The following is a 24,623-nucleotide window of genomic DNA, read 5'->3' as shown; positions in this document are numbered from 1 at the left end:
TTAAGGAAGGGTGAGTGGTAGCCAGCTCTCTCATGTACTGGGCGCAGGCCTGTTCATTAAGTAAAGAAACTAGAGTAGGATTTGAGAAGAGCACTAAAGACTAGCATTAGTGCGGTAGTTCTCATAATAAAACAGTTTCATGATAGAAGGAGATTACAGAAATGGTATTATTTGGAGGACTTCTGTAGTCCTCCAAATTAGAATTGGTACCTAATAAATTTGTCCTAACAAAAGGAAATGCAGCCTGAGAGATCTGTAGGAGAGAGGTTCGGGGAGAAGTGCAGTCTTGGCACATGCTGTTAGTGATGACTGCTAAGCAATCTTATCAAGTTTTGCAGAGTCACAGCTTTATATAATTAGGTACGAAGCTGTCTGGTGGCTTGTCTCTGCAAGCATGAGACCAGTTAAATCTAAATCTTACTTATGCCAAAATAAGAAGCTTTCAGGAGCTAATTTTGTTGACTCTTGCAGCTATTCATTTAGGCCCTCAACTTTAGGTGAGAGACTGGATTTGATGATCCCTGAATGAACTATACCCCCAGGAAATTATTTGCTTAGAACAGCAGTGTTATGCTTCCCTGGTATCAACTCCTGGTTTAGTAAAATCCACCAGAATACTGAGTGAAGTGTTCTCAAATTGCTATGGTAACTGCTTTTAGTCTGTTAGAGCAAAAATAATTACATTTTGGTTAGAAGTCAGACAGTTGATTTAGTGTGGCTGGAAGTTGCTATCTGAAACACTTGAACAGTGTGAGTGTGATGAAGCTGCTTGGAAAAAAAAAAAAAGTAAAACAATAAAATCTACAGGCACTAACCTATACTACTACTGGTATTTGTGAGGCTGACTTGGAAACATTATGTTTCTTTTTCTCAGGTTACTAAGAAATGACAACTGTTCTCTGAAGCATGTAGCTTTTTGGTCCTGAGGCAGGGTGTGGATTATGATAAGGAGAGAGAAATGGCTCTCTGTTAAGAGATGGTCTTAATACAAAGTAGTTAACTAATGGGCTAGAGTAATGTGCGTTTGCTACTAGACTGATGTGGCTCAATTCAAAAGCTGAAAATCTAATTGTTCTGAGGCAGTGTGTACTCAGCTCCACTGATACTTTTGGAAAAAGTAGTATGTTAAGGGCAGGCATTGTCTGATTTGTTATTTTTGAGTGGTCTTCTAAAGAAAGACCCTTAAATGAATTGAAAGGTAGCATTCTGGCTTTATATCTTATTCTTTAAGCTGTCCTGAAAAGTTCTAGTCTTGGTGCAAGATATTTTTTGTCTCCTTCTGTGCTCTTTGTTAAACTCTTACTAGCTATCCTATATGGTGTTTAGCAAATCCACCCCCTATAGATTACTTTTTTTCTACAAATTTCTAAATTCCAGGCTTTTTTTTTTTTTTTTTTTTAGTCTAAGATAGAACAACTCATCTTGATGAAAACTCATAAGTGTCTCTTGATACAGGTATTTACAGATCATTTAGGCTTCCACTTGAGAATGAGGAAGTTGAACTTCTGAACTTTAAACTGGAACAAGGAACACAAACAATGGTTTGGAGAAGACGTTTAAAATAGGCTTAAAATAACCTTAATCCTGTTCACATGAGTGCTCTCAACTTCTTGATGTAGATTCCTTTCGAATGTGTTTATTGTAGGAATGTTTTTAGTAGATGATAACCTACTTCCTTACTAATTCTTTCCTATTCCTTCTCCCAGTGTCTAACAGTCATGAGAGCGATATAATACCAAATGTTCTCAAGATAGCTTTTCCCCTTCGTTCAGAGGTAGGATTCTGGAATATTACAAACTAAATGCAGTGTTATAAAGAGGTTTAGCAAGCCGTGTGTGTTGTCTTGTCAAGTTCTTTCAATTCCATTTGACCAAATAATCAGTCCTGTTTGTACTTTGCACTGTTCCCCAGGCCTGAATAACAGTGCTACTAACATTGCTTGCCCTTTGGATTTCTACATGAGATAGTAGAGGGATGACTTAGAGGAAATAATATCAAACTATGTTTGATGCTCTCTGTGGAGCCTTGCATCCATCTCTTGAGATGGAGGTGTCAGTCAAGTGCTGGAGTAACGTGCTGGTCTAGAGGATGAAGTGCTACAGTTGGTGATATTTAGTATCTGGCTTGCTGAAATACGAGTTGGTAAGAGAAACTGTAAACATTCAGAGTTTCAAACTTCCATACCAGAATGGTTTGAGATGCCTTTTTTAAATATCATATTTTAAAAATCATATCATATTTAAAAATATATTTATAGATGTATAATATAAACCAAGCTACAGTTTGCTCTGCCAAAGCTAAGTTCCTGCAACTTGAATTTGACTTAAGTCAGCCAGAGCTAAGGAGAAGATTCAAGAGATGCAACGTGTAGCAGTTTCTGAGGTGAGCTGACATAGTATTCCTGTCTCATATTTATTGAAACTCAGTGCGTGAATAGTTTTGAAGGAAGCTCTTTGGCATCCAAGAGTGACTATTCTTAGTATTATTTCTCCCTGTTGGAGTAGCAGGAAAGCTAGGAAGATTGGAGCTGATACGTACACACATGCTTAACTGTCTTCTCCTAATCTTCCCCCAACACAGAACAATAAGAGTATGGCTGAAGAGAGACAGTGGGCAGTACTGGCCCAGCATCTATCACACTATGTCATGTAAGTAAAATGCTAGAGATGGTTAAGTGATGGCTAAGCATAGCTACATAAATTTTGTAACATGATTGTGTTCTGTGTATGGGAATGCCTCCTTCCTCTTTCCTCAAGCACTGGATTCACTTGGTGGTTTTGAATTTGGGAACTTTGTGATGTCTCTAGCTCAAACTTTACTTTGAAACTAGTCTGACAGTTGATGAGATCTAAGACAGCATTCTTGAGAAATTAGATCTTTCACTAATTAAATCACTGTATTGATCAGCTGCTGTGGCTGTCTCTAATACCGGTTTAATAACTCATCTGCTGAATAGGTGAATGTTTTAAACCATTAAATAAAAGTTTCAACATGAGAATGCCCTCTGCATCCCAAAGTATGTATCTGTGTTTCRAAGTGTGAAGCAGTTAGATTATTAAGAAAGCACTTTGGAGTAGTAGCTCCAGTGCTGAGGGATTTTTTTTTTTTTTTCCTTTGAAACATCACTTCTTAGCCTAGAGCTTTGCTGTCATCCCTTTAGTGTACAGTTGTTGCCTAGAAACATACCATAAATAAAAAGATGGAATGTAATGATGAAACATCAGCCAAACAAAGGATGAAGTCTCCAAAATGACAATTTCTGAAAAAACTTGTATGCGAAGGTTAAATGAAGACCAAAAAATTGGACTAGATGTTCTGTTTCTTCAGCTGCAGACAGAATAGGCTAGATCTAGAGTGGAAGTATTAGCCATAATTGTTCCTCCCCTCCCCCCCAATAGTTAGTCTAAATAACAACAGTTTCACCATTTATCAAGTCTTTAAATAGGCTATTCAGATTGTGCTCTAACAACCTTTTATAAAATAAGCTTTCCATTAGTAGTTGCAAGGGACTTATTTGTCTTTATGCAGTATGACTATTGTAGTAATCCAGATTGTCCTATCTCATTTTAAATCTCTGAAAACACTTTTAAGACCACGTGTTTCTGAGGGCATTGGAGAAGATGGTGTTGGATCAGAACACCATATCCCTGGAACTCTTGTAACTTGCAAGTTTAATGAGGACATTCTTCAGTGAAAGATTTTGTTGTGAAATCCTCGTTAGGACGCTTCCTTGCAATTCCCCTCTCATTGCATCTCACACCTATTTTAGCTCTCCATTTCAAAAATGGAATTAGGTCTTTAGAGATTTTCTGCTGAAATAGATTGTATGTAATCGCAGGTCTCCTTAAAGATGTAGGTGTTGAGACCTGATCCTGTATGAAGCTCAAAAGTGATTACATGTTTCTGTCTAGTGTGCTCTCTCTAATGATATARTCCTCAAGTGCAAGGAAGGGAATATTGTTCCTGTATACAACTCAGGACTCAGTTTGAGGTAATTTCAGTAAGTGCAAGTTCTTAAATGTAAGCACATGCTGTTGTTGCTAGCTAAACTTCCAGCCCTTATAAAATTCCTCCTATTGAGTTATGGCAGGAAATCAAGTCTGTATGAGGTTCCTAGTGGTGCATCTGCTTTACTGTAGTACTGTATCTTTAATTGGCATAGCAAATGGAAAATCAATTGACTTAACAAGGGACACTATTTATGCAGATTAACTTTCATCAAACTTCCTAGCCTTAAACAGCTTTGTTTCTGAGTAAAACAAACTGGTTTTGATAACTGTCATGTGTACACCAGTACTTGTACTTCAGTAATTTTTGTGCTGGCTTTTTTGACAGCTCCATGTTCAGCCATGGCTTACCATCACGACAGCAGACGAATATTTGTAGGTCAGGATAATGGAGCTATCATGGTAAGTTGCTGTGACTTTTCTTAAGAATGCAAATTAGAATTGCTTAGATCGTCCATGAGCATCAAATGTTGCTGGCTAGCTGATAACTTTTCTTTCCCTTCTCTTTGGAATGGAGCTACTAGTAAATGGCTGAATTCTTTGGCAGTAYGCTTAGGATCTTTATCAGAGTGCAAAGACACAAAGGTTCTTCTGGTAGATGAGAGCCAGCTAGCCTCAAGAAAGCATTGAGACACCAGTGTAGCAGTGAGTGCAAACTATACTTTGTCAGGGAATTATTTTGAGGAGTACATTAAGCTGGGCAGAGTGCCATGGTAGTGTAATGATAGGGGTTATGAACTGGAGCTTGCTTGCATCTGGCCAGAAGTATGGATCTGCCCGCATTTAGCAATGCAAATGTCTTTGGATTTCCTTGCTGTAGATCTCTTCTTGCAATGTGGAAATTTCAGCTCTCTAGCTCTAAAACTACAAGAGTCAGGGTTGGTTTCCAAACACTCCCCCTTTGCCTTGCATGGATAGAGGAAGTGTATGCGCTTCTTTCCTTTCTGGGAAGTCTTCCTTCTGGCCTGTTATCCTCTTGCTCTAATTTCCTTCCCTCTCCTGGAGGGAGGATGCATAAGGCAGAATAGAAAGTAGGCCTGTGTTCTTCCCCCCCTTTTCTTGGAAAAGGAGGAGAATCCTTTGACTCCCAGATGTTTTAGTGGTTTCCTTTCCCTATGAAAAAAGGCCAAAGTAACTGTCCTAGAAAGAGCAAGAGTACTAAATGAATGTCAGTAATAGTGATACTTTACTACTTGAAACTGTAAGCTGAGACCTTTAAAATTTCTGTAAACCTAATGAATCAATAAAGAACACTCTCGTCTAAAGCTATCCTGTTCTTTATGAAGTCTCAGATGCTTAAATCCAAAATACTGCAAGATAGTTTTGTTTGTTCTTACTGAGGACAAATGGCATCTCATCTCTTTYGATAGTCTCCCTTCAGTGAACTTGATTTTGAGAGCGTGCTGCTTCTTGAAAACAGCAGTTCAGTATAAATCTGAGCATTAACTTGCAATTGACTTGTCAGTTTGCTACGCTTCAGCCTGACAAGCTGCTAGGTTTTAGTAAGATACGTTGTTGCTATGCAGGTTCTGGTTTGTGAGATCACTGCTCTTTTTTATCAATCTCTTGCCTGTTTTATTGTGGTATCTCTTCTAACTGTCCTACTTCTTTGGCTTTAGGAGTTTCATGTTTCAGAGGACTTTAATAAGATGAACTTTGTGAAGACCTATCCAGGTAAGCTGTTACCAGTGTCTGCACTAACATTTGTGTCAAGGGGAGGCTTCTAAAATGCTCAGAAAATTGGGTACCATCACAGATGAGTCAAGGCCAAATATGCTTTAAATCTGACTGTTCTTCCAGCTGTCAATTAGTTAGGGATAACTGCAATAAGAGAAATGTTTTGTTATTGAGTAATCTTCAGTCGGTTGAGTCTCAGAATTGCAGTCATCATCACTTAAACACGTAATGAGCCAGAACTAGTGGGAGTTCAGTTCTTGCTCTTTAAATGGAGTAGCTGTACTACATGAGTGTCAGGGTAAGAGCTTTCTAAAGGTGTGTTTTGGTATTTGCAAATTCTATCCTTATTTTCTATAAACACTGGGAGGAGTAGGCTATTTCTAGCTAAATATAAGAGCCCTTGCCTCCTTTATCATCTAGGAGAGCAACAGGAATGAAAAAGATTGTTTTTCAGGTATGTGGGAATAGGGGTTGTTCTAATATTTATGGAGATGTTATTTTCAGTATTTGTCTGCACATCCTTTAAGAGAAATACAAAATCCAGTTATGGGTCACAATTGGAACACTAATGTGAATGGCCTGTGGGAAATTTTCTGTTAAAGACTATAGATATGTAGCAAAGCAAAGTGTAGTTGTCTTGCAACTTCCTGATACCGATAGAAGCAAATGTTTTTGCTTACAAGGGAAAGACTGTTCTTAAACAACAAGACCCCCTTTATCCTAAGGTGGCTGACTTGACAGCTCTAAGAGAAGTACTTGCATGTTGGGGGAATGTGTGTTGCTGGGGTGGGGAAGGTCTTTCTAATGTTTCTATAACTTCTTGCTTAATGGCATCATTCTAGACACAGCTGAGATCTTGGTGAGATTTGTTTGCTGTCACAGGGAGCAAACAATGCCCTGGACTAGATCACTTTCAGGTACTTAAAGGAATGAATCTGACCATAACTCCCATGAGGGGGGGAAAAAGGCACTTAGAGAAGGCAATTAAGATTTTAGATGTGTTACACTGCTCCCCAGAAGTCCTGGCCAAACTAAAGGAAGCTGAGGGCTTACCTGCTTTTTAACCAGAGCATTTCAGGTACCYGGGATGAACTCGGCTTCTGTCTGTATGGGGAAAAAAGGCTTAAATCAGCTGACTGACATGTTTGATTCATTAAACTATTTAAACTATTCTGTTCGTTTAAACAACAATGTTAACCTTTTAATGTAGCCTTGGAGCAAGTATAACATGATGGTGAAAACTTTCTGGAGCATTTTTTTGATATCACTTTCACTCTAAGTCTCTGAATTATTGTTCATAAGGATGCTTCAATTTTAGGAAAAACTGGCAAGAATCTCTTCTTCCCACAGCTCATCAGAATCGAGTGTCTGCTATTGTTTTCTGCTTGACGTCAGAGTGGGTTATCAGTACGGGTCATGACAAGTGTATCAGCTGGATGTGCACCAGAAGCGGGAGTATGCTGGGGAGACATTACTTCGCTTCTTGGGCTTCATGTCTACAGTATCCTTTGGGAATGCTTGCTGCCCAGTACTTTGTTCCCCTGAGCTCACTTCAGCTTTTTACGTGAAAGGATGGAACAGATTAAGTTAACTATCCCGCAAGTCTGCTAACTCTTATTCTGATCAGACATTTAATACTTTTGCTTCTATTTGCTCTTGTTAGATAGTAAAATGATGTTGTGAATTTGTGAGTTACAGAAGTCTTAATGTATACTAGTTCCTAATTTTGAGATGTTAGTCTGTAGCATGTTGTGAAAGTCTCTAGTAATTGTATCTTTATAGGCTGGCCTATATAATTTCTAGGCAAGTCACTTTCTCTTTAACAGATGGCAGTATGCATTTGTGTCCTTCTAGAGGAGAAACTAGAACATGCTATACTTCAATAAATCCTGTGCTCCCTGTGATATAACTTGTGATGCCATATCATTCCTTTACACAACTTTGTGTTTGCAGGAATAATCTCAAGGATTACACATTCTTTGGGTACAATTACAAAAGTTTTTGAGCACCTAATTTATAACTAGGCTCCTTCTAAATCAGCCTGACTAGAAGGTAATTTGGATGTCCTTGAATTTTCTTGAGGAAGAGCCCACTACAGCTGGCTTTCCATGGCTGTGTGGATAGTCAGTGCTGAGAATCTTCTTAAAAGGCATTAAAAGCATTTTCTGCTTTAAACCAGTGAATTTATTGGGCTTACCATGTGGCTTTGCAAGTAGATGGAGCCAGCATGATTGAGCTGTGCAAAGTCTCCCTTTTTTGCCTGGCTTTGCTTCTGTGTGCAAAAAGTTAAAACTAAGCTATCCACACTTCTGTTCCCGTTAGATCTTATTCACTATATGGTGAAGCACAATATGAGGACCCTTCCTGGATTTAGAACTGAGCATTCACAGCGTGTAAAGCACTACCACGTAAAAACGTCCTGTAACTTGAGAGCAGCTTAGCTCCATGGAATTTGACGCCTTCTGCTATGTGCACTTCACTTCAGCTCAGGACTGGTAGTGTTCTGGAAGCAAAAGCAGTTTCATTGCTTAGGCCACCATGTATATTTTGAATGTTAACTTTACACAGCTCACTGCATGGGATGGTCATATGTGCCAGTAGTGATTAAACTCCACTAATTTGGATATCATGAAAATCCTTCAGATTCCTTTATTCTTCTCTCATTGCTCGTGTTAATATTTTCTATTTTTAAGCTACAAGGTATGTTGAAACTCTATGTGTTACTGGTGTAAGTTTGTCTATGTGCAGCTTGCTTTCCTGCAAATTGCTATTAACTGCAGCACTCGAAGTTTAAAAACTGCAGTTGGCTATTCAGTTAAAGTACTTCAGGGCATTCTTTATCCTATCTAAAAGACTTACAAACTCAGTAGCTAAAGCTGTAGTTCATACATCAGAACTTCTGAGCATTAGTTAAATCCTTTCAGAGGAGGAGAAGAAAACTATTTTTATCACTTGTTAATGGTGGCAGTTTGAGCTTGTGGTACTGCAGGCTTGGAGGTACTGGCTGGTATATGAGGATTAATGGCAGTAACATTGTAGAAGCAACGTGATTCAAAAGCTGAAAGAGGCAAACTACATCTCTCTCAAAATAAATATCTCTTAGCATTGCTATATACCTGCTAAATGCTAAGAAACTGGCAGGAAAGCAACTACTTGATTGCCAGTGGCATGCTCAGCATTCTGAGGTCTCCCATCTGTGCAGGCCCTGCCTTATTGATGGGAAAGCTGACAAGGTTGTGCTGCTGTCCTGTTACTCATTTGCTGTTATCTTTGTTCTAGAACTTGGTTTCCTTGTGTCCTGCTGAACATTTCACACGTAGTTCACCTTAGCTGATGGTAGCACGGAACTGGGTTAATACTAGTGTGTGTTATGAGACCAGTGCACTGCACAATCTGGCGCCTCTGAGCATTCAGTGCTTGAATGCCATGGGTTCTCTAGCTAGCACTCGTTATTGTAAACACTATGGAAGAGATTATTATGAAGATTGACAAGAGAATATGACCTTTTCTATCAAGATAAAAATAATTTCCACTAAAGACCATGACATTTGAAAATGCATTCCAATTGATCATTCCTTTGACTTGTATCTGGAAGAACTAGCTTTTTGGTATGTGCACTGGCTGCTTGGTTTCCCTATTGGGAGATTCTTTAGAACTTGTTAGTTAATGATCCTATGTGTAAGCATCTGTAAAACATGGTAGAGTGCCTGTTCTTTATTGGATTAGCAGGGATAATGGTAGCATGAACTTCCAGGATGAAGAAAGGATCGCATGTTCAGGAACTTGATGGGTTTAAGTGAATTGTTTATCTCAAGATTCTGAAGGCTTAAGAGACTTCAGAATGTCATCAGATTACAAAACCTCTTCACGTATGGTGGTAAGCTTTTTGGTTCACAAACTTCTTAAAGTTGGTTTCTTTCTCTTGCATAGAAGAGACAATTTTGCTAGCTGCTACTTGCATTTATTTGGCTCCAGGAGGACAGGCGAGTTAATGCCCAACTCCTAGATTATGTACTGTCAGCTCTGTGGTTGTGTGGTGTTTTTTTTCTGCTCCGTAGCTCTTGCTTATATTCTGAATAGCAGAAGCCTTCTAAAGATGGCAAATGATCTGGTTTCATCCATCTTGCTGTCCTTAAGTTTTCCGATATTCTGTTCTTGTTACTACTTGACTGTCTCAAGAAACTAATGTGTAATGCTTTTTCCAACCATGCCACTGTGTTAATAGATCCCATGTTAGGGTTCTGCCATGTTAGACTGATATAAAAGCCACGCTGCATCCTTTCTGAAATACTGTTCAGTCTTGGATAGTACTCTTAAGGACCAGCAAACTTGAAAGCGTGGGGAAGAGCAACAAGAATGAGATGGTCTTGCCTTTTCAGTAGCTAGAACAGTGGGAATATGCTTTTGCTATAAGGTAAACTAGTTGTGGAGGAACAACATCTTTGAATCTCAGTTATCGTATCCTGGGGACATCAGCTGGTGTACTTCTATAAACTTGGTCTCCTAGCATGTTAGGAGCAGATACTAGGTAAGACTGAATGGCGCCTCATGTCCAGTGTAGTGCTYCTAATGGTAGCTCTGCGCTGTAACAAGTAGCCTGAGGAGTTTTGGCATCTCTTGCAGAGGGTCATGAGTGTGTTCTGTAAATGTGTGCTACGAATGATCTAAATATACTTGCTTGCCTCAAACTAAAGTATTAGAAAGCCACAGGAGAAGCCATAAGAGACTCCATCCTCTAGTTTCTCACTTGTTTTCCATATTGCCTTGCTTGCACGTACAGGGAAAGGTGGGGAGAAAAGAGGAATGAAAAGGATTCAACTACTGTGGTGTCCAAACACTTCAGAAGTAGTTACGTAAATATTTATCTGACAAACTTAAATTTATTTCTAATTTGTTTTGGTTGTGTAGGTGACAGCTGTGCCATCTGTTTCAGTCCTTAAAATACTCTTAAGAGCAAATGAGGCTTTTCCTTGACTTCTATTCAGATATGATTATGAAACTCAGCATGCATTTGTTGGTGACTATTCTGGACAGATCACGCTTCTGAAGCTGGAGCAGAACACATGCTCAGTTATCACGACACTCAAAGGACATGAAGGTAAAGTAACTCTTCATCTTAATTCCACATGACCTAGATTCTAGTAGCTTTCTGTGAATTGGGATGGTATGTTCAATTAAATATCCACCTGTTAAGGATAGGTAGTGGATGAACCAGGGCAGGGCAGTAGCTGGCAAAAACTGTTTAAACTTGTGTGCATTGACTATCCCTTAAAGAGGAGAAGCGTTCTTGCCATAGGGTCCCTCCTTGTAGTCCTCTGCGCACTTACAAGTCCCATTTTTGTAGATAAAAATAAAGGTTAAAATGTTTGTTCAGTTAAACTTGAATTATCCACTAGATGGCCACCTTTTAAAGACTTTAGACTCTACTCCTTAACATGGAAAAGAAAGGACAAAAATGTGTGGGTTTTTTGTTTTTTTGTTTTTTTTCTGAAGGCCTTTTGGCACTAGAATACTACCTAAAGCAGCTGGAGCAAGCCCCAGGCTAGATGTAAAAAGCCACTTAATTCCTCCCAATGAGGAGGACTCTTCTACTCTGATTGGTTTATTATGAAACTAACTCAGTTTCCTTTGTTTAGTGAAACTGAGCTATGTGCAAGAAATAAAGAGCCTTTTAGAATGAAAGCTGTCAAGTCAAAGACAAATGTCTCATTCTGTGTGGTATAGCTGAAGCCCTTGCATCAAATGAAGAACCAGATAGTCTGTAACCTCATACAGAGCTGCTGTCTGCAATGAGTAAGGCAAGAATGTGAATTACGGAAGAATGTGTAACTTAAAAATACTCTGAGACAAATAACTAAGATGTAATGCCTTTTCCCATGTGGTAACTTTCAAATCAGCTGTCCAGCTTGCTGTTGAGTTGGGCTGAATTACTGGGTCATGAGTCTGTGGCCCACTGGAAAAGGCTTCTTTGTGTAGTCCCCACAAGTACAGAGCAGACTTTGTTATAGCAGGGTAGACTCCTGCTTTACAGATGACTAAAATGACAAAGCTGGCTTTGAATGGGAAAGGCAAGTTGAGATCTTCAAATGATAAATGCCTTTTCCTTTTTCAAGCAGAACCTCGGGTTGTGTCAGTTGAGTGCAAAATAATTCTTTTGGCCATAGAGACTCCTTTACCTGTGTAGGCTTTCATGGCAGTCTGTATTCAAATGTAGCTCCTTGATGGATACCACTGTTAGTCTGAAGTCAGTATTTCTGGATGTGGCACTGCCTAGTATATATTCCATTTATCGAATTGAGGTGGGCTTCCAAGCACTGACTTCAACAGTGCTATTTGTATAGCGGACAACTTTGGCTTCTTGTTCCTGAAGGGGATTGTGATCTTCAAAACCAGAACTGATCTAGTATAAGAGCTGGTTAAACTAGGGGGACAAAAACAGGTTTTTTCCTTCAGTTGGCATAATAGTAGCTCTATCATTGTTCTTAAAGAAAAACAGATCCTTTTTTCCCTCCACAGTATTCGCATAATATCCTCAAGGCCTGGTAATGCTAAATTTAAATGGCAGCTAGTTCTTCAAGTGTGGCTGTGTTCCAGACTTGAAATGTCTGACTATCTTATTTCCACTCTGACTCTTGCTTTACTGTGACTTCGTAAGCAAGCAGTATTTGCTTTGTAGTTTAAATGACTTCAGAGCTTGTCCTTCAAGAGGCAGCTTCCAGCATTCTCAGTGTTTAACAGCCTGCTCTGTATAATGTTATGAGATAATATTCATACTGCCTCTTATAGCCTGGGGGGTCATTGTTCTCTATCAGTGAAACACCTGTTCCCAAATGGGTCTGTCTGAAAACAGCCCTAAAGGAGGCAAGACAAATCTCTTGCTCCAAAGACCTGGAAAAGACTGATCTAGGCTGTAATTACCATTTATCTTGCTTTCAGATTAACAAGGCACTTGACAACTGAACAATGGAAGGATGCTTTAAAACGCAACCTAGTCTGGAAGGGAATAAATGTTCCTGTAACTTCAAAACTAAAGGCTACCTGAGTGACTAAATTAATTCTTCAGTCTCCTAACTTGCAAACCCCCACATCTTGGGGTTTAGCATTAGGCTGCTACTGGATTCTTTCTATGTCTGAATGAATAGGTGTCCATTGCCAAGCTGGGCCTTCTGAATTCTGTAGCTTTGTAAGTTAGTTTGTACTGGCCAGATTTGCTGGAAGACTTCCACAGTGGTGAAACTGTCACAAACTGAAGTTACTTATTCCAAAAATTTTAAGGTTCTAAGTAGTCATATAAGGGACTCATTTACCTGCAAATACTTCATACTTTCCTGCACCTACTAGTCAAGAGCCTTATTGCATTGTAGATACTAGTCTCTATTCAGTAATTTCATAACATTTCACCTTCCCAAGATCTYGTAACAGCCTACCAACTATACAAATACAGTGGAGAGAAAATTGGGAACTTGGACAAAGTTTCTGGATTGAGCCTTGCTTTTAACTTTCTTCTTAGTGATGTTTTGTTCTGTTGTCGTGCTCTTTACCTCTCGAGCAGGACATCTTGCTGTTCCCTGCAGTCCATTGCCTTAAGGCTTTCAATATCTGATACTGTAGTGAGGGAGTACCTCAGTTTTCACTGTAATGGCTCTGAAGGGCATGATTGCACTAGAGTGACTCTTGGATCTAACTGCAGAATGTTCTTTCTTAGGAAGTATTACTTCCCTGTGGTGGGATCCTGTTCAACGACTGCTCTTCTCGGGTGCCTCTGATCACAGCATTATCATGTGGGATATTGGTGGAAGGAAGGGGCGAACGCTGCTGCTCCAGGGCCATCAGTATGTATAGTGTCTTATTTTTTTCTACATGTTTTCTAATGAACACATGGAGTCCCAGGAAGGCTGAATAGCGTGACAAGATATTTGAATCTTTGAATAATTAAATGGATAGTACTTCTTGCAGAGCTCTGAAGACTGACCCTTTTGAAGGGGGAGAGAGATAATCAGTATTAGAAAAGCCTTGCTGATAAGCCTTTTTAATCATTCTGGGTACTTCTAAAACATGGCTAGTGAGACTATAGGATAAAAATAGTGTTCAGAAAGAGGTGGGTAAAAATCCTGAATCATCCTGCTTGGATTTTATGTAGAAGTTGAGTGCTTTTAGACTGTAAATCCTTCACTAACACTTGTGAGGGTGGGGCTAGAAACTTAATGCATAAGCATGTTTGTGTACATATGTAGAATAAGCTTCAGTATGTTCCTGTCTTGTCTCTGATCTGTGAGATGATAAACTAACTGGCTAAATTACAGGGGCTGGTCTCTAGACTTCAGAAAAGCATGTCACATCTTCACTGTTCTGTAGATTGCTGTGTAGCTAGCTGTCTGCATTTAGTCAACACTTTATTTTTACAGACACACAGCATTACCTAGTTGTCATCTTTAAATCTAGGGCCTTAATTCAATCTGACAAGCAGTTCACAACTGAAACTATATTCTACTTGGAAATGCAGTGTTAGTACAGATCTTCTGTATTTAAAGATGTATTTGTATAGTGCATTCTCCTCTTGTCTAATTCCCTAGATGCCTCCATCCACCTTTGATCAAGACTGATAACCTTAGCACTAGAACTCTTGTCAAATCTTGAGAATTTAGTTTTATGGCTAAAGAACTAATATTAGTATTGGTTACAATAAAGTAACTGAAGTCAGTGACTGGAGGACTTTATACTGCTGTTACTGCTGCATCATGTGTCCTGGTGAAGACTTAACACTGTTAGTTTCTCTTCAAACATCACACTTAGCCTCAAACTTCATACTGAATGGGAAAGTAAGTTGATCTCAGAAGCGGAATGGCTTTTTTAATTGAACTTGGAGGTTGCAAAGCAGTTTAATAGTGTTGAGATCTTTGTTTAGTTTCTTAGGATAGACTTTGTTTGCCATGGCTCTTTAATAAACTGTCTTTTTCTCATTGGTGAATACCTGCTTTGCTTGTCAGCAACAGACTTGGTTATTGTGATTTGCGAGCAAAAGTGGAAGCTCCATCTGCTTCCTAGCTGAATCTTTACACTTCCAGTTGCCTCTGTTTTGATAACTGGTTCTCCTTGTTAACACACACATTTGCAGTCACGCTCTGAGTCAGTTGATGCTCAAATCACTGTCAGTTGTTTACTGCCAGCAAATGTTAACATGGAGCTGTACCTCTGGTATTCTGGTCAAGCCTGTAAGAATACTGCTCTAGTCAACATCTTGGTGCTAGAGTAATGCCAGCATCTGTTCACTGATCTTCATTGCTCTACCTAGTAGATGTGGTAACATTTAGTAGCTAAGCTATTTGGGAGTCAGCTTTGGCTTCCCAGGTAGCTTTACAAGGATAAAACAGGGTTTATTGGGAACCTAAATTTTGTTTAAATGCCTAAGGGTAAAGAGTGTCTGCTCTGTTTGCAGCGACAAGGTGCAGGCTATCTGTTATATCCAGCTGACACGGCAGCTGGTATCTTGTTCAGCTGATGGGGGAATTGCTGTTTGGAACATGGATATCAGCCGAGAAGAGGTAAGATCGTGTCTTAGGCCCAAGGTTTTTTCCTCTTTGGAAGCTGACATGGCTTTGAGTCATGCTTGGTGTGTTCTGCAGGCTCTCTTCCTCACATTTTCTGAGCATTAAAGGCTGAATGATGTTATCAAAACATGCTCTATTCTAGTGGCTGTCCATGGCATGTTGTAACCCTTACAGTAGATTGTTTTCCAGATCTGGTCTCATTCAGGTGCAGGACAGACTCAGGACTACTTAGCTTCTTAGCTCAATGAGACAATGCGTTCAGTCTCAAATGGCTACAGCCTTTGCTGCTGGAACACTGTAAAGTAAGCAAGCCTTTGCAATAAAGAAACCAGCAGACAGTCTTGAAGCAAGTTCTTAACTCATGTCAAAGCATGTAAAGAAGTGAGATGCTGTTTTTGAGATGGAATTCATAATGCAGAAATCTAGTCCCCAAGCAGCTGTTTTTAGGACTTTGGTATACTTGAACTGAGCCTACCTTGCATGTTCCCTCTGCATCAGTTCATAAGCATCATAGTAGCTGAAAAGATACAGTACCACAACCTTTGGGTTACCACTGTCCTTGGGTAAACTGTATTTACAGGGATTAGTGTTATTTGCCCCATAAGGCAATATTATGGCTCAGCCTTCCGTACCTGCTTGGTTTTCCTTAAATACAATCGTCATGGTTAAGGACTGTTTTATGACTTGCATTCAACTACCACCTTCAGCAAATACACTGAGTGTTATGTGATGCTCAACGCTTCTGGCATGAAGAAGTCAAAGTTTTATGATATTCTTGGCCCTACGAATCTTTATTGTTGCAAACAGTTGGCTCATAATACAATTGGGACAACCAGATGTGGCCATTTTTATCTTTTGGATCTGTACACAATAATTAAGGGGTCTCCTAAAATAATCAGTTTTAATAGAATTAAAATATGATGTCTCAGCACCTATTGGAAGAACATAATTTCTTTGCCTTTGGACTGGGCTCAATTAGGTGTTTGTAGAGTGCTGAACATGTTGCCTCTGAAGTTTTAGCTACTGAGTCATGTTATGGGAGTATCCATGCACCTGTTCAGAAAAGTCTGTCGTCTAGTCCTATGTGAATAAAAAGTGTTAACTCCCCTGAAAGCTGTACTGATCTTGGGCTGTTCCAACCATATGTTGGTAGTCTTGTGGTAGGTTTTTCATCTTATTTTCAGGCATTAAAAGGGAAGTAAAGAATAAGAAAAGATCCCCCTCTCTTCCATTAGAGGGAGTCAGCATAGCCACAAAGTGGAATTGGTGACTTTTTAAAAATGCTATTAAGTGAAAAGTGCTATTCTAAGTAACTAGGCAAAACAGAACATCAGTTGGAGAGGCAGCTGACTTCCTCTCCTCCTTCCTCCCCACTCCCTGAACTGGTCTTGTTACTGCCCATTACAATATTTTTCACTAGCATGGGGGAAGGAAGAAGACGCAATCAAGGTTCAAGGAGTAAAAATGCAGCATCTGGCTATTCGTGAATTTAATGGTGATATGATTGACCATACTATTGTTTTGTTGCTGTCAACAATGGGTGTAAGTGAATTGAGGGGAAAATCTTCCCTTGGTGTTCCAGCATTCCTCCTGTCAAGTTTCAGGGATACTCCTCCATCGGATGCTTAAAGTTGTGTGTAATATACATATTCTAACTCAAATCTGTGTGCTAAATGTTGCTTGCCTCTTGTTCTATCCCCTAAAGGGCCGCTCAGTTAAAGTGTCTGAGGATGCTGAAATATGTGCAATCTCTAAGTTATTTTTATTTAGCATACTCCATTTACCAACAGGAAGAATAAGCGGGTGGGAGAGGGGATGCTAAATGAAGATGTGGGCTGCATGGAAAATACAGATGAGTTCTTTATTTCAAATTGCATCTGCATTCCTGGGGAAACAAAGAGATTTACTTCTGGAAATGATCTCTTGATGAAAACAAGAGCTTAGAGGGGGTGACTGCCTCATAACTTCTTTAGCTTGGATTACTCTAGCCCTTAGAAATCATCTAGGCAATCAGAGCAGCAGTCTTCAAACACCTCCAGCAAGTTTAATAACTCAGGCATTTGAATTAGTTTTCTCATTTTTCTTATTAAGGCAGTAGCATCACATACTGCCCTGGGACTATAGAAAAAAGTAGTGTAGGAGGTGCGTAGGTCTTGGTAACAAATAATTATAGTTATGAGGTGGCATGTACCTCCTCACTCACTCTTTGATTTCTTTGCCCAGTATCTAGTACATGGTAAGTTTGGTACAATCTGACTATTGTTGCAGTGCCCAGAGCTGAGGCAGGGCACCTCTCTGGGTAAAGTTTCACTGTGGGTTCTTAAACTTCCTTGGTTAGCTTATGAGGAAAAGTAATTTTGATTACTTGCATCTGCTGCTCTTTCCTAGGCACCTCAGTGGCTAGAAAGTGATTCCTGTCAGARGTGTGAACAACCTTTCTTCTGGAATATAAAGCAAATGTGGGACACAAAAACTTTAGGGTTGAGACAGGTGAGATTGTCTGAGTGCTTAGCTGTTCTTCAGCAGGTAGGCAAAAAGCAAACAGAAAACAACTAAAGCTGTTCGTCTTTCAAATTATTGATATTTCTGCTGTTTTGAAGTAAGGCTTTTTTGAGAGGTCACAGCTTCTAGGCAGTGCTAAGAAACTTCCAAATGCTATGGAAAGTGTTACATCAAACTTGTATCATGTGGCAAAGCAGGCTGTGCTCAGAGCACTCTATCAGATTTCTCTGAATATTTCTGTGTACTGGAGCTGTGGACAGCTAATTTTTGTGTTGTATAAAGTGGCAGACAGTGCCCCATAATTAAACAAGCAAATTGCCAGCCTGATGTGCTGTAGAGAGAATACAGTTCACTGAAGCAATGATGGCCCTGCTCTTACTGTGCTACAATATGGAAGCTTTCCAAACAGCTTTCTCCTTGGAGAGACTGGGTGGGCACAAATGCTCTTGTCATCTGTTTCTGGCTTTTTTGGGCTCTTATTTCCTTAGCTGCTTGCCCAACCATTCTTTCTCCTGCTCCCCAAAGAAACTAGTACAAGGAGGAGGGGATGGGCAGGGAAAGAATACTGCTTAACAGGCCATGATTGTTTAACGAACATTCGGTAAGACAAATGGCACAGTGTAGTGTTTATTTTTGTTTGTTTTCTCTCTCTCTGTGAAGCATCACTGCAGAAAATGTGGGCAAGCAGTGTGTGGCAAGTGCAGTACCAAACGGTCGAGCTATCCTATCATGGGATTTGAGTTTCAGGTCCGTGTCTGTGATTCCTGCTTTGAGTCGATCAAGGATGAAGAGTGAGTATTAAGAAGGGTCTCTGTCTGATAAAGCATTGCTTTGAGATACAGAAACACTTGTGTTGGCTCTGCATCCGTGCACAATGCTACACAAACAGGCCAAGCTGACTCTGTACTAACAGGCCACGCTTGCCCTGGTTGCCCAGTACACTGTGGTGCAGAGATCCCTAAACTGGCTCTGCAAGCCCATTTAGATCAGATGTGGTGTTACTATTTTTAATCCAGTCCAGTTTGTCGTCTTCCCCATAACCCCAGATCTAGAGTTTGAAACAAATTCAACTCAAGTTTTTTCTTGTTTTGTTTTGTTGTTGTACAGGCTGTTGGTCACACTTAAAATTGCAAAATGTGTGGCTCGCAATGCGTCACAGCTGCCAGGCTATATATGCATTAATTTATGTATGCTTACTGAAGACTGCTACTTTAGGTGTACTCTTCACAGGCCAACATTGTTTTCCTATGCAAGCAAGATGTTAAACGTTGTTTATTGTCTTGTTAAACTATTCTAGCTATGGAAGAACCCCTTTGATTATCTTGATATGAACAGTATTTCCTGTTCAGTGTTCTGTCACCTTCTTCAAAACCTGGAGCAGTAAAGAATTGAAGTCATCAAATGACCATTTTTTATTAAAAAAAAAAAAAAAAAAAGGGGGGGGGTGGGGAGAGGTGCTGTGCCCTTGTTTATCCCTTGTGGGAAAGGAAGAATGTAGCTGAGCTTGACTTTGTAACCAAGAGTACAGTTCTTTACTCAAGCAGTGTTCCACTTCTGCTCTAGATTTATTAATAGTCAAGTTGGGGAAGGCCAGGCAATGTCTCGCCTGTATAACTGCACAAGCAATGACTTATCATGACTTGCTAACTTATTTCCATCCCCTTTTAGATGGCAGTGCTGTTCTTGAAACTGATTTATTAGTACTCAAGCAACTTAATTTTTTTGTAAGTTCACTTTGCACTGTTATGATGATGCCATGCAGCTTCATCTAATAGCTGGCTTTCATTTGAACTGTTTTCTTATAGCCGTACTTCCTTGGCAACCTTTCATGAAGGAAAACACAACATTTCACACATGTCCATGGACATCTCCAGAGGGTTAATGGTCACCTGTGGGAGCGACCGGATTGTGAAGGTATTTATGTACCTCTTTCCTATGTTTATTGGAGATATTTAATAGGAAACTAAGAGTAATGTTTGTATATACTTTTTTCCTTTTTGACAGCTGTAGCTACCAAGCTAACTGCTGTGAGTAGCAAGAATCGTGTTTGTTGCAAACTGTTCTTCTTGCAGCTGAACATGGAAATGACCTGTAACTCTACTACATGGCTTAGTCTAGCTATCAGAGCTGGTTACTTCTGGTGTCCTCTGGACAAATGAAGCAGGCATCAGCAATGGCAGTATCTGCCAGTGGCCTTAAATAAACACAGGTGATGATATGTGCAGGGTCTTCTTAATCTGAGCAACCTGGCTTCTTGGAGCATTGCCACTAAAAGTCCTGGTTATGGGGCAGTGATATGGAAATTGGAATGATTTTTTTTTCTTGAACAGACCTGCAGAGCACTGCTACAAGACTCTCTTGAGCCTGAAGTTTGGCAGTTGGTTTGCAAGACTGGTACAACTCTTTACCTCTTTTTCTGTGAAGTTAATTTAAATAGGATTTGTTACCTTGTGTCCAGGGAGGTCGTTGCTTATCTCTATCCCTGTTATAGCAATATTCTGAAACCTAAGTGGTGTTTCTGTATAATTCTCCACAATATTTTCTTCCAGATTTGGGACATGACACCAGTAGTTGGTTGCAGCCTTGCAACTGGCTTCTCTTCACGCTGATCTCCCACCAAAGAGGTTTATGCACCTTATGTACAGCAATATGCACCAAATGAATGAAATCCTTCTTAAGAATACTACCGCAGACACTGGTTGCTTGATTCTTCTCCTGCTGCTGTTCCAGGATGGACAGTCACCTTTGTAGAGGACAGCTTTTTCTGTTGGGCTCACCAGGAATCCCCTTGGTGCGGAAATGCAGTTTCACAGCCTCTCGGACTAATGTAAAATGGCTTACCTTCAACATGACACCTTGAAGAAAGGACCTGTTGTTACTTGGTTTACATGTAGTGTTAACAATGCGCTCTCTGCTGATACATCTTGTATAGACATCTTGTAGCTAAAGCATTATCAGAGTAAAACAAGTTTATTGAATTCAATTTGTGCAAATAGTTAAATAACTTATTCTCTCTTCCAAAAAGCAGTTCTGTAGAAATACTTTTGAGCAGTCACTGTCTAAACTGTCTCCAAAAGGTATATTGGTTATTCCTATGGAAGGAGGAAATACTTTTAAAGTGGCAGGTAGCTTCTTTCAGCTGAGATGGTAAGACAACCTTTGGTCATGCAAGATTTCCTTTATTGGCTTTCTTGTGTTTGTCTTCAAGTTCAATTATTAGCAAAATCACTTTTGTGGGACACCTGTTCTGTTTAGGTAGCTGGCAAATCTTCAGACAATTCTAAGTTCTTAAGTAGAATTTTAGCATAGGTAACAAACTTCTGTAGGTCTTATTAAAATGTACAGCTCAGCTACTCTAGTTTAAAGACAGGCTATAGGTATGAACCATATGCTTTGACAGCTCTATAATGCTGTTAGAATGGGAAGCTAAGCAAATCTGCCTTTAAGTGTAATGGCTAAGAAAAAATGGCCAGCTAAAGTTTAGAGACTTTTTCCTGTGGAAAGGCTGACAGTTCTTTTAATGGTAAGGAACCTGTCTCTGCTAAAGTGCAGCATAATTCTAAATACTGCCTTGGTGTTGCTTAAAACTGATAAATACTGAGGCTTTCCAAAGCAATAATTACTGAGATACAGAAAAGCTGCTTCCCACCCCACCCCACACTTAGGTCTGTTAATCCTGAAATGTCTATATTGATCTGTTCCCGTTTCAAAGCTGAGAAGTATGAAGAAGAGYTAGGAGGCCTTTATGACTGTGCAGTTGGCACTTGCAGGGAATAGCTAGTGAGGTGTTGCCAATAAATTGGTCTGTCAGTTGTATGAATCTTACATTTGAACACTGTAGGAACTTATTTTGAAACTTTTTGAAAGCCAAGGCAATATGGCACAGAGTTTAAGTTGGGAGCTTTCTAGACTTTTTCTGAAAGCAGGTGCTTACTGTGAGGACAGAAAAAATTTGAGCAGGTCATCTGGCCCGGAGTAAGTGATGGTGCATAACTGTCAAAGGTAACGGGCTCTTTTTGGCAGAGAACTAAAGGGTTAGACTGTCTTTATTACAGCAACAATGAAGTGGTGCTATGACTGTTAGTGAACTCAAGTCCTAGTTCTGTAACTTGACGTTAATAATGTTCTCTGGACCATGCTGTAGCTAATATATGAAGATCACAGTATAGTTAATACATCATGATCCACTTCAATTTTAAGCCAAAAAGCTGATAGTCTCCAACAAGGGCATTAGAATCCAGAATACATTAGTTAGTGTTATCTTAGATCTGGCTTTGTCTACATTTCTGCGGGCCTTTTCCTGAAGTATTGCTAAGAGTCTGTTAATTTGCTAGGCTTATTGGGCCAGTGGAAAAAATAAACAAATCCCTCTTTTGTGGGAATAACAAAACTTGTATTGCCCTCAGTTTGGGATTTAGCACTTGTCACGCTGATTTGATTCATCTTACTACATGCTGTATAGCTTAGGCTTTTTTGTGAAGGCTTATTTCTAAACTATTGAGAGAAAAATCAGCCTGTGTTTGGAAAAAAGTTAGATTACTGCTCTGAAAGCCTTCGCCCCTGTAAATTGGGAAGGAAACGGTGTTTGAAGGGGTAAATAAGTGCTGATAATGCTCCACATTTGCTTTCAAACCTCTTCCTATCTAGCTCTGGAAGAGAATGGAAACCTTCTCTTCCTTGCAGTACATGAGGCAGAACATGATTATGTAGCTAGAGCTGTTCAAGATACTGTGCTGTGGTGAGGAGGATCTAGGGTCATATGTTAAGCTGGGAAATTGATGTAGATGTGGTATGAATAGCATATTTTTCAAACCAGGTGATTTGAAACTCTTCTTACACCAATGATACTGAGGTGTAGCTCTTTAGCAGCTAACATTCCTGAACTTCAGATTTTTTAGTTCTGACTAGTCAACATGCTCCCTGCTCAGTATGTAACTCCCTGCCCCCTTCCCTGTGAATACTTCCTCTGCTTCTTGACAGCCACTTATCTTACATTAAGGTTTGCCACTAGATAATATATTCTCTACTACATATTGGTAAGCCTAATGAATCTATTTTCTATAATTGATATACTTAAATATAGTGTCAGTTTGGATATAACAAGATAATTATGGCTGCCAAAAGTCATTAGTCACTTAAGTATACTCTTGGTGTTGAATGAGTAATGCTTACAAACCACTAAAGAGATGCTGTGTTGTTTAAAACAACTGTTTTGAAGGCGCATACTCTGTCATGAAACTGAACATACTTCAACTATGTCAGGTCAAGCGTGCAATTACTGAGGAAGCTTGATTTGAAGCATTACTAATCTTGCTTGTATAACCTCTTTCATTGGGGCAGGGAAGGGGAGCAAAGGGTACTGATGTGTGCTAATTCTTTACTAGTTGTATTTCTGTACCCTGCATAGTTAAGAGACGCTAGATAAATCTGTCCCTTGCTCCCTCTTGTCTGAGGTTTTTGTTTTTTTAATTTTGATTACATGTACAATAAAATATTTCTTGATATTCACTTAGTCTATTTGGATGATCCATCTTTTCTTTGTTACTGAACAACTCCCATTCTGTGCTCTGGCTCCTTATTTAGACAGTCCATGTCCAAATTCTAGGTTGCAGGGAGGGCTTGTCAGACCTGCTGCCTGGAGCTGAATGAGCCACAGCACTAGGGTTTAAAGGCCTGTGATGAACCAGTGAGTCAAGACAAACAACTGCTGTGTGGTCCTAATCTTATTTACTGAACTGTAAATACCTGCAGATGGGGACATGCAGCTGTGCTCCCTATCCATTTTGTCCTGTTTGCCAGCTCATTTAGACCTCTTCTCTGGTTATCTGGTTACTCTTCTGAGTGCTGCGAAGGCTCTTAAAATATAGAGTATCAGAAGATAAACTTGCTTCCCTGAGATCACATGGACCAGACTGAGGTATTAGAGAAATACTTAACTGGTGTTGGATGAGAGGGGAAGAATCTACGGTATGATGTACACAGAGGATGCAAACTGCAGTCACAGGAGGTGGTTACACTTGTCTCATAGCACGCTTTCACTTAGCAGAAAGGATGAGGATGAGCAGGGAAGTATCCGTATCCCTAACAATTGCTCACAGCATTCACACTCAAAGACAGTATAATACTGTAATGGATTTTTATCAAGGCCTATCTAATTTTGATCAGTTCAAACCTCTCACCTTCCCTAAAGAAAATGCCGTGTTCTCTAGTTCCAACCAAAAAATTGACTATGAAATCAGGCTCACTGATTCGTAGCCAGAAAAGCTTGTTTAGAGGTTTGTGTAGACCATCTTATGGCATATTTTAAATCTAATCTACACTTCATATCTTCAGTTTGAAAGTGTTTGAGAACTACAAATGATGGTCTTGTAGTGAAAATGCAAAGATGTGGGTTGGTTTTCTAACTGAGAATACATAGCTGACCAATGTGGGGGTCCTTCCTTATGTTGCCAAACTTCATCTAAGTTTCAGATAAGCTGTTTGGCAGGTTTTAGCAATGAGTCTTTTAGTGTGGTATTGAACTTAGTCAATGGACTGACTAGGAATAAGTTGGATTCAATAAAGGGACTTTTTTTTTTAATGTTGAACAAACTGTATATTGCATACTTTAAAGGGAAAACTCTCCAAGGCTTTTTTATGAGTAGACTTGGTCTCAGTTGTAAATGACTTCGCTAACTGAAATGCCATGATCAAAATCTATAGAAAAAGATGAATTTCTGCTTGCTTAGCATGGCTTTTTTTTTTTTAATCAATAACTAAACATCTTTCAGTAAGTTAAAATTTAACCTTTGGAAGCTTTATCTGCTTCTCTCATGAATATAAAGGGAATGGCAGTTGCATGGATGTATCCAGAGCAGCAAGCCTTCTTATCAAACCCTAAGTGACTGCA

General features: G+C 39.6%; 1 protein-coding gene across 3 annotated transcripts in view; it reads left to right on the top strand.

Annotated features, from left to right (window-relative positions):
* WDFY1 (WD repeat and FYVE domain containing 1) overlaps window positions 1-23,242 on the top strand; it is a 28,610-nt gene extending 5,368 nt beyond the window's left edge. The window contains exons 2-13 of one of the 3 annotated variants that reach the window (XM_026073047.1): window positions 2,258-2,382; window positions 2,581-2,648; window positions 4,336-4,409; window positions 5,627-5,681; window positions 7,035-7,185; window positions 10,670-10,782; window positions 13,390-13,516; window positions 15,121-15,226; window positions 17,621-17,722; window positions 18,395-18,525; window positions 19,540-19,648; window positions 20,284-23,242. In XM_026073047.1, the coding sequence (XP_025928832.1) occupies window positions 2,642-2,648; window positions 4,336-4,409; window positions 5,627-5,681; window positions 7,035-7,185; window positions 10,670-10,782; window positions 13,390-13,516; window positions 15,121-15,226; window positions 17,621-17,722; window positions 18,395-18,525; window positions 19,540-19,648; window positions 20,284-20,343 (1,035 nt within the window). In that variant the 5' untranslated portion in view covers window positions 2,258-2,382; window positions 2,581-2,641 and the 3' untranslated portion in view covers window positions 20,344-23,242. The remainder of the gene's footprint in view (window positions 1-2,257; window positions 2,383-2,580; window positions 2,649-4,335; window positions 4,410-5,626; window positions 5,682-7,034; window positions 7,186-10,669; window positions 10,783-13,389; window positions 13,517-15,120; window positions 15,227-17,620; window positions 17,723-18,394; window positions 18,526-19,539; window positions 19,649-20,283) is intronic. The other 2 variants (XM_026073045.1, XM_026073046.1) reach the window with 2 other exon arrangements.
* The last annotated feature ends 1,381 nt before the right edge of the window (window positions 23,243-24,623 follow it).

The sequence above is a fragment of the Apteryx rowi genome, unplaced genomic scaffold (genome assembly GCF_003343035.1).
Source record: "Apteryx rowi isolate R43461 unplaced genomic scaffold, aptRow1 scaffold_36, whole genome shotgun sequence".
Classification (NCBI taxonomy): Eukaryota; Metazoa; Chordata; class Aves; order Apterygiformes; family Apterygidae; genus Apteryx; species Apteryx rowi.
The sequence above is the reverse complement of the archived record's forward strand: the minus strand, read 5'-3'. Positions and strand labels throughout refer to the sequence as shown.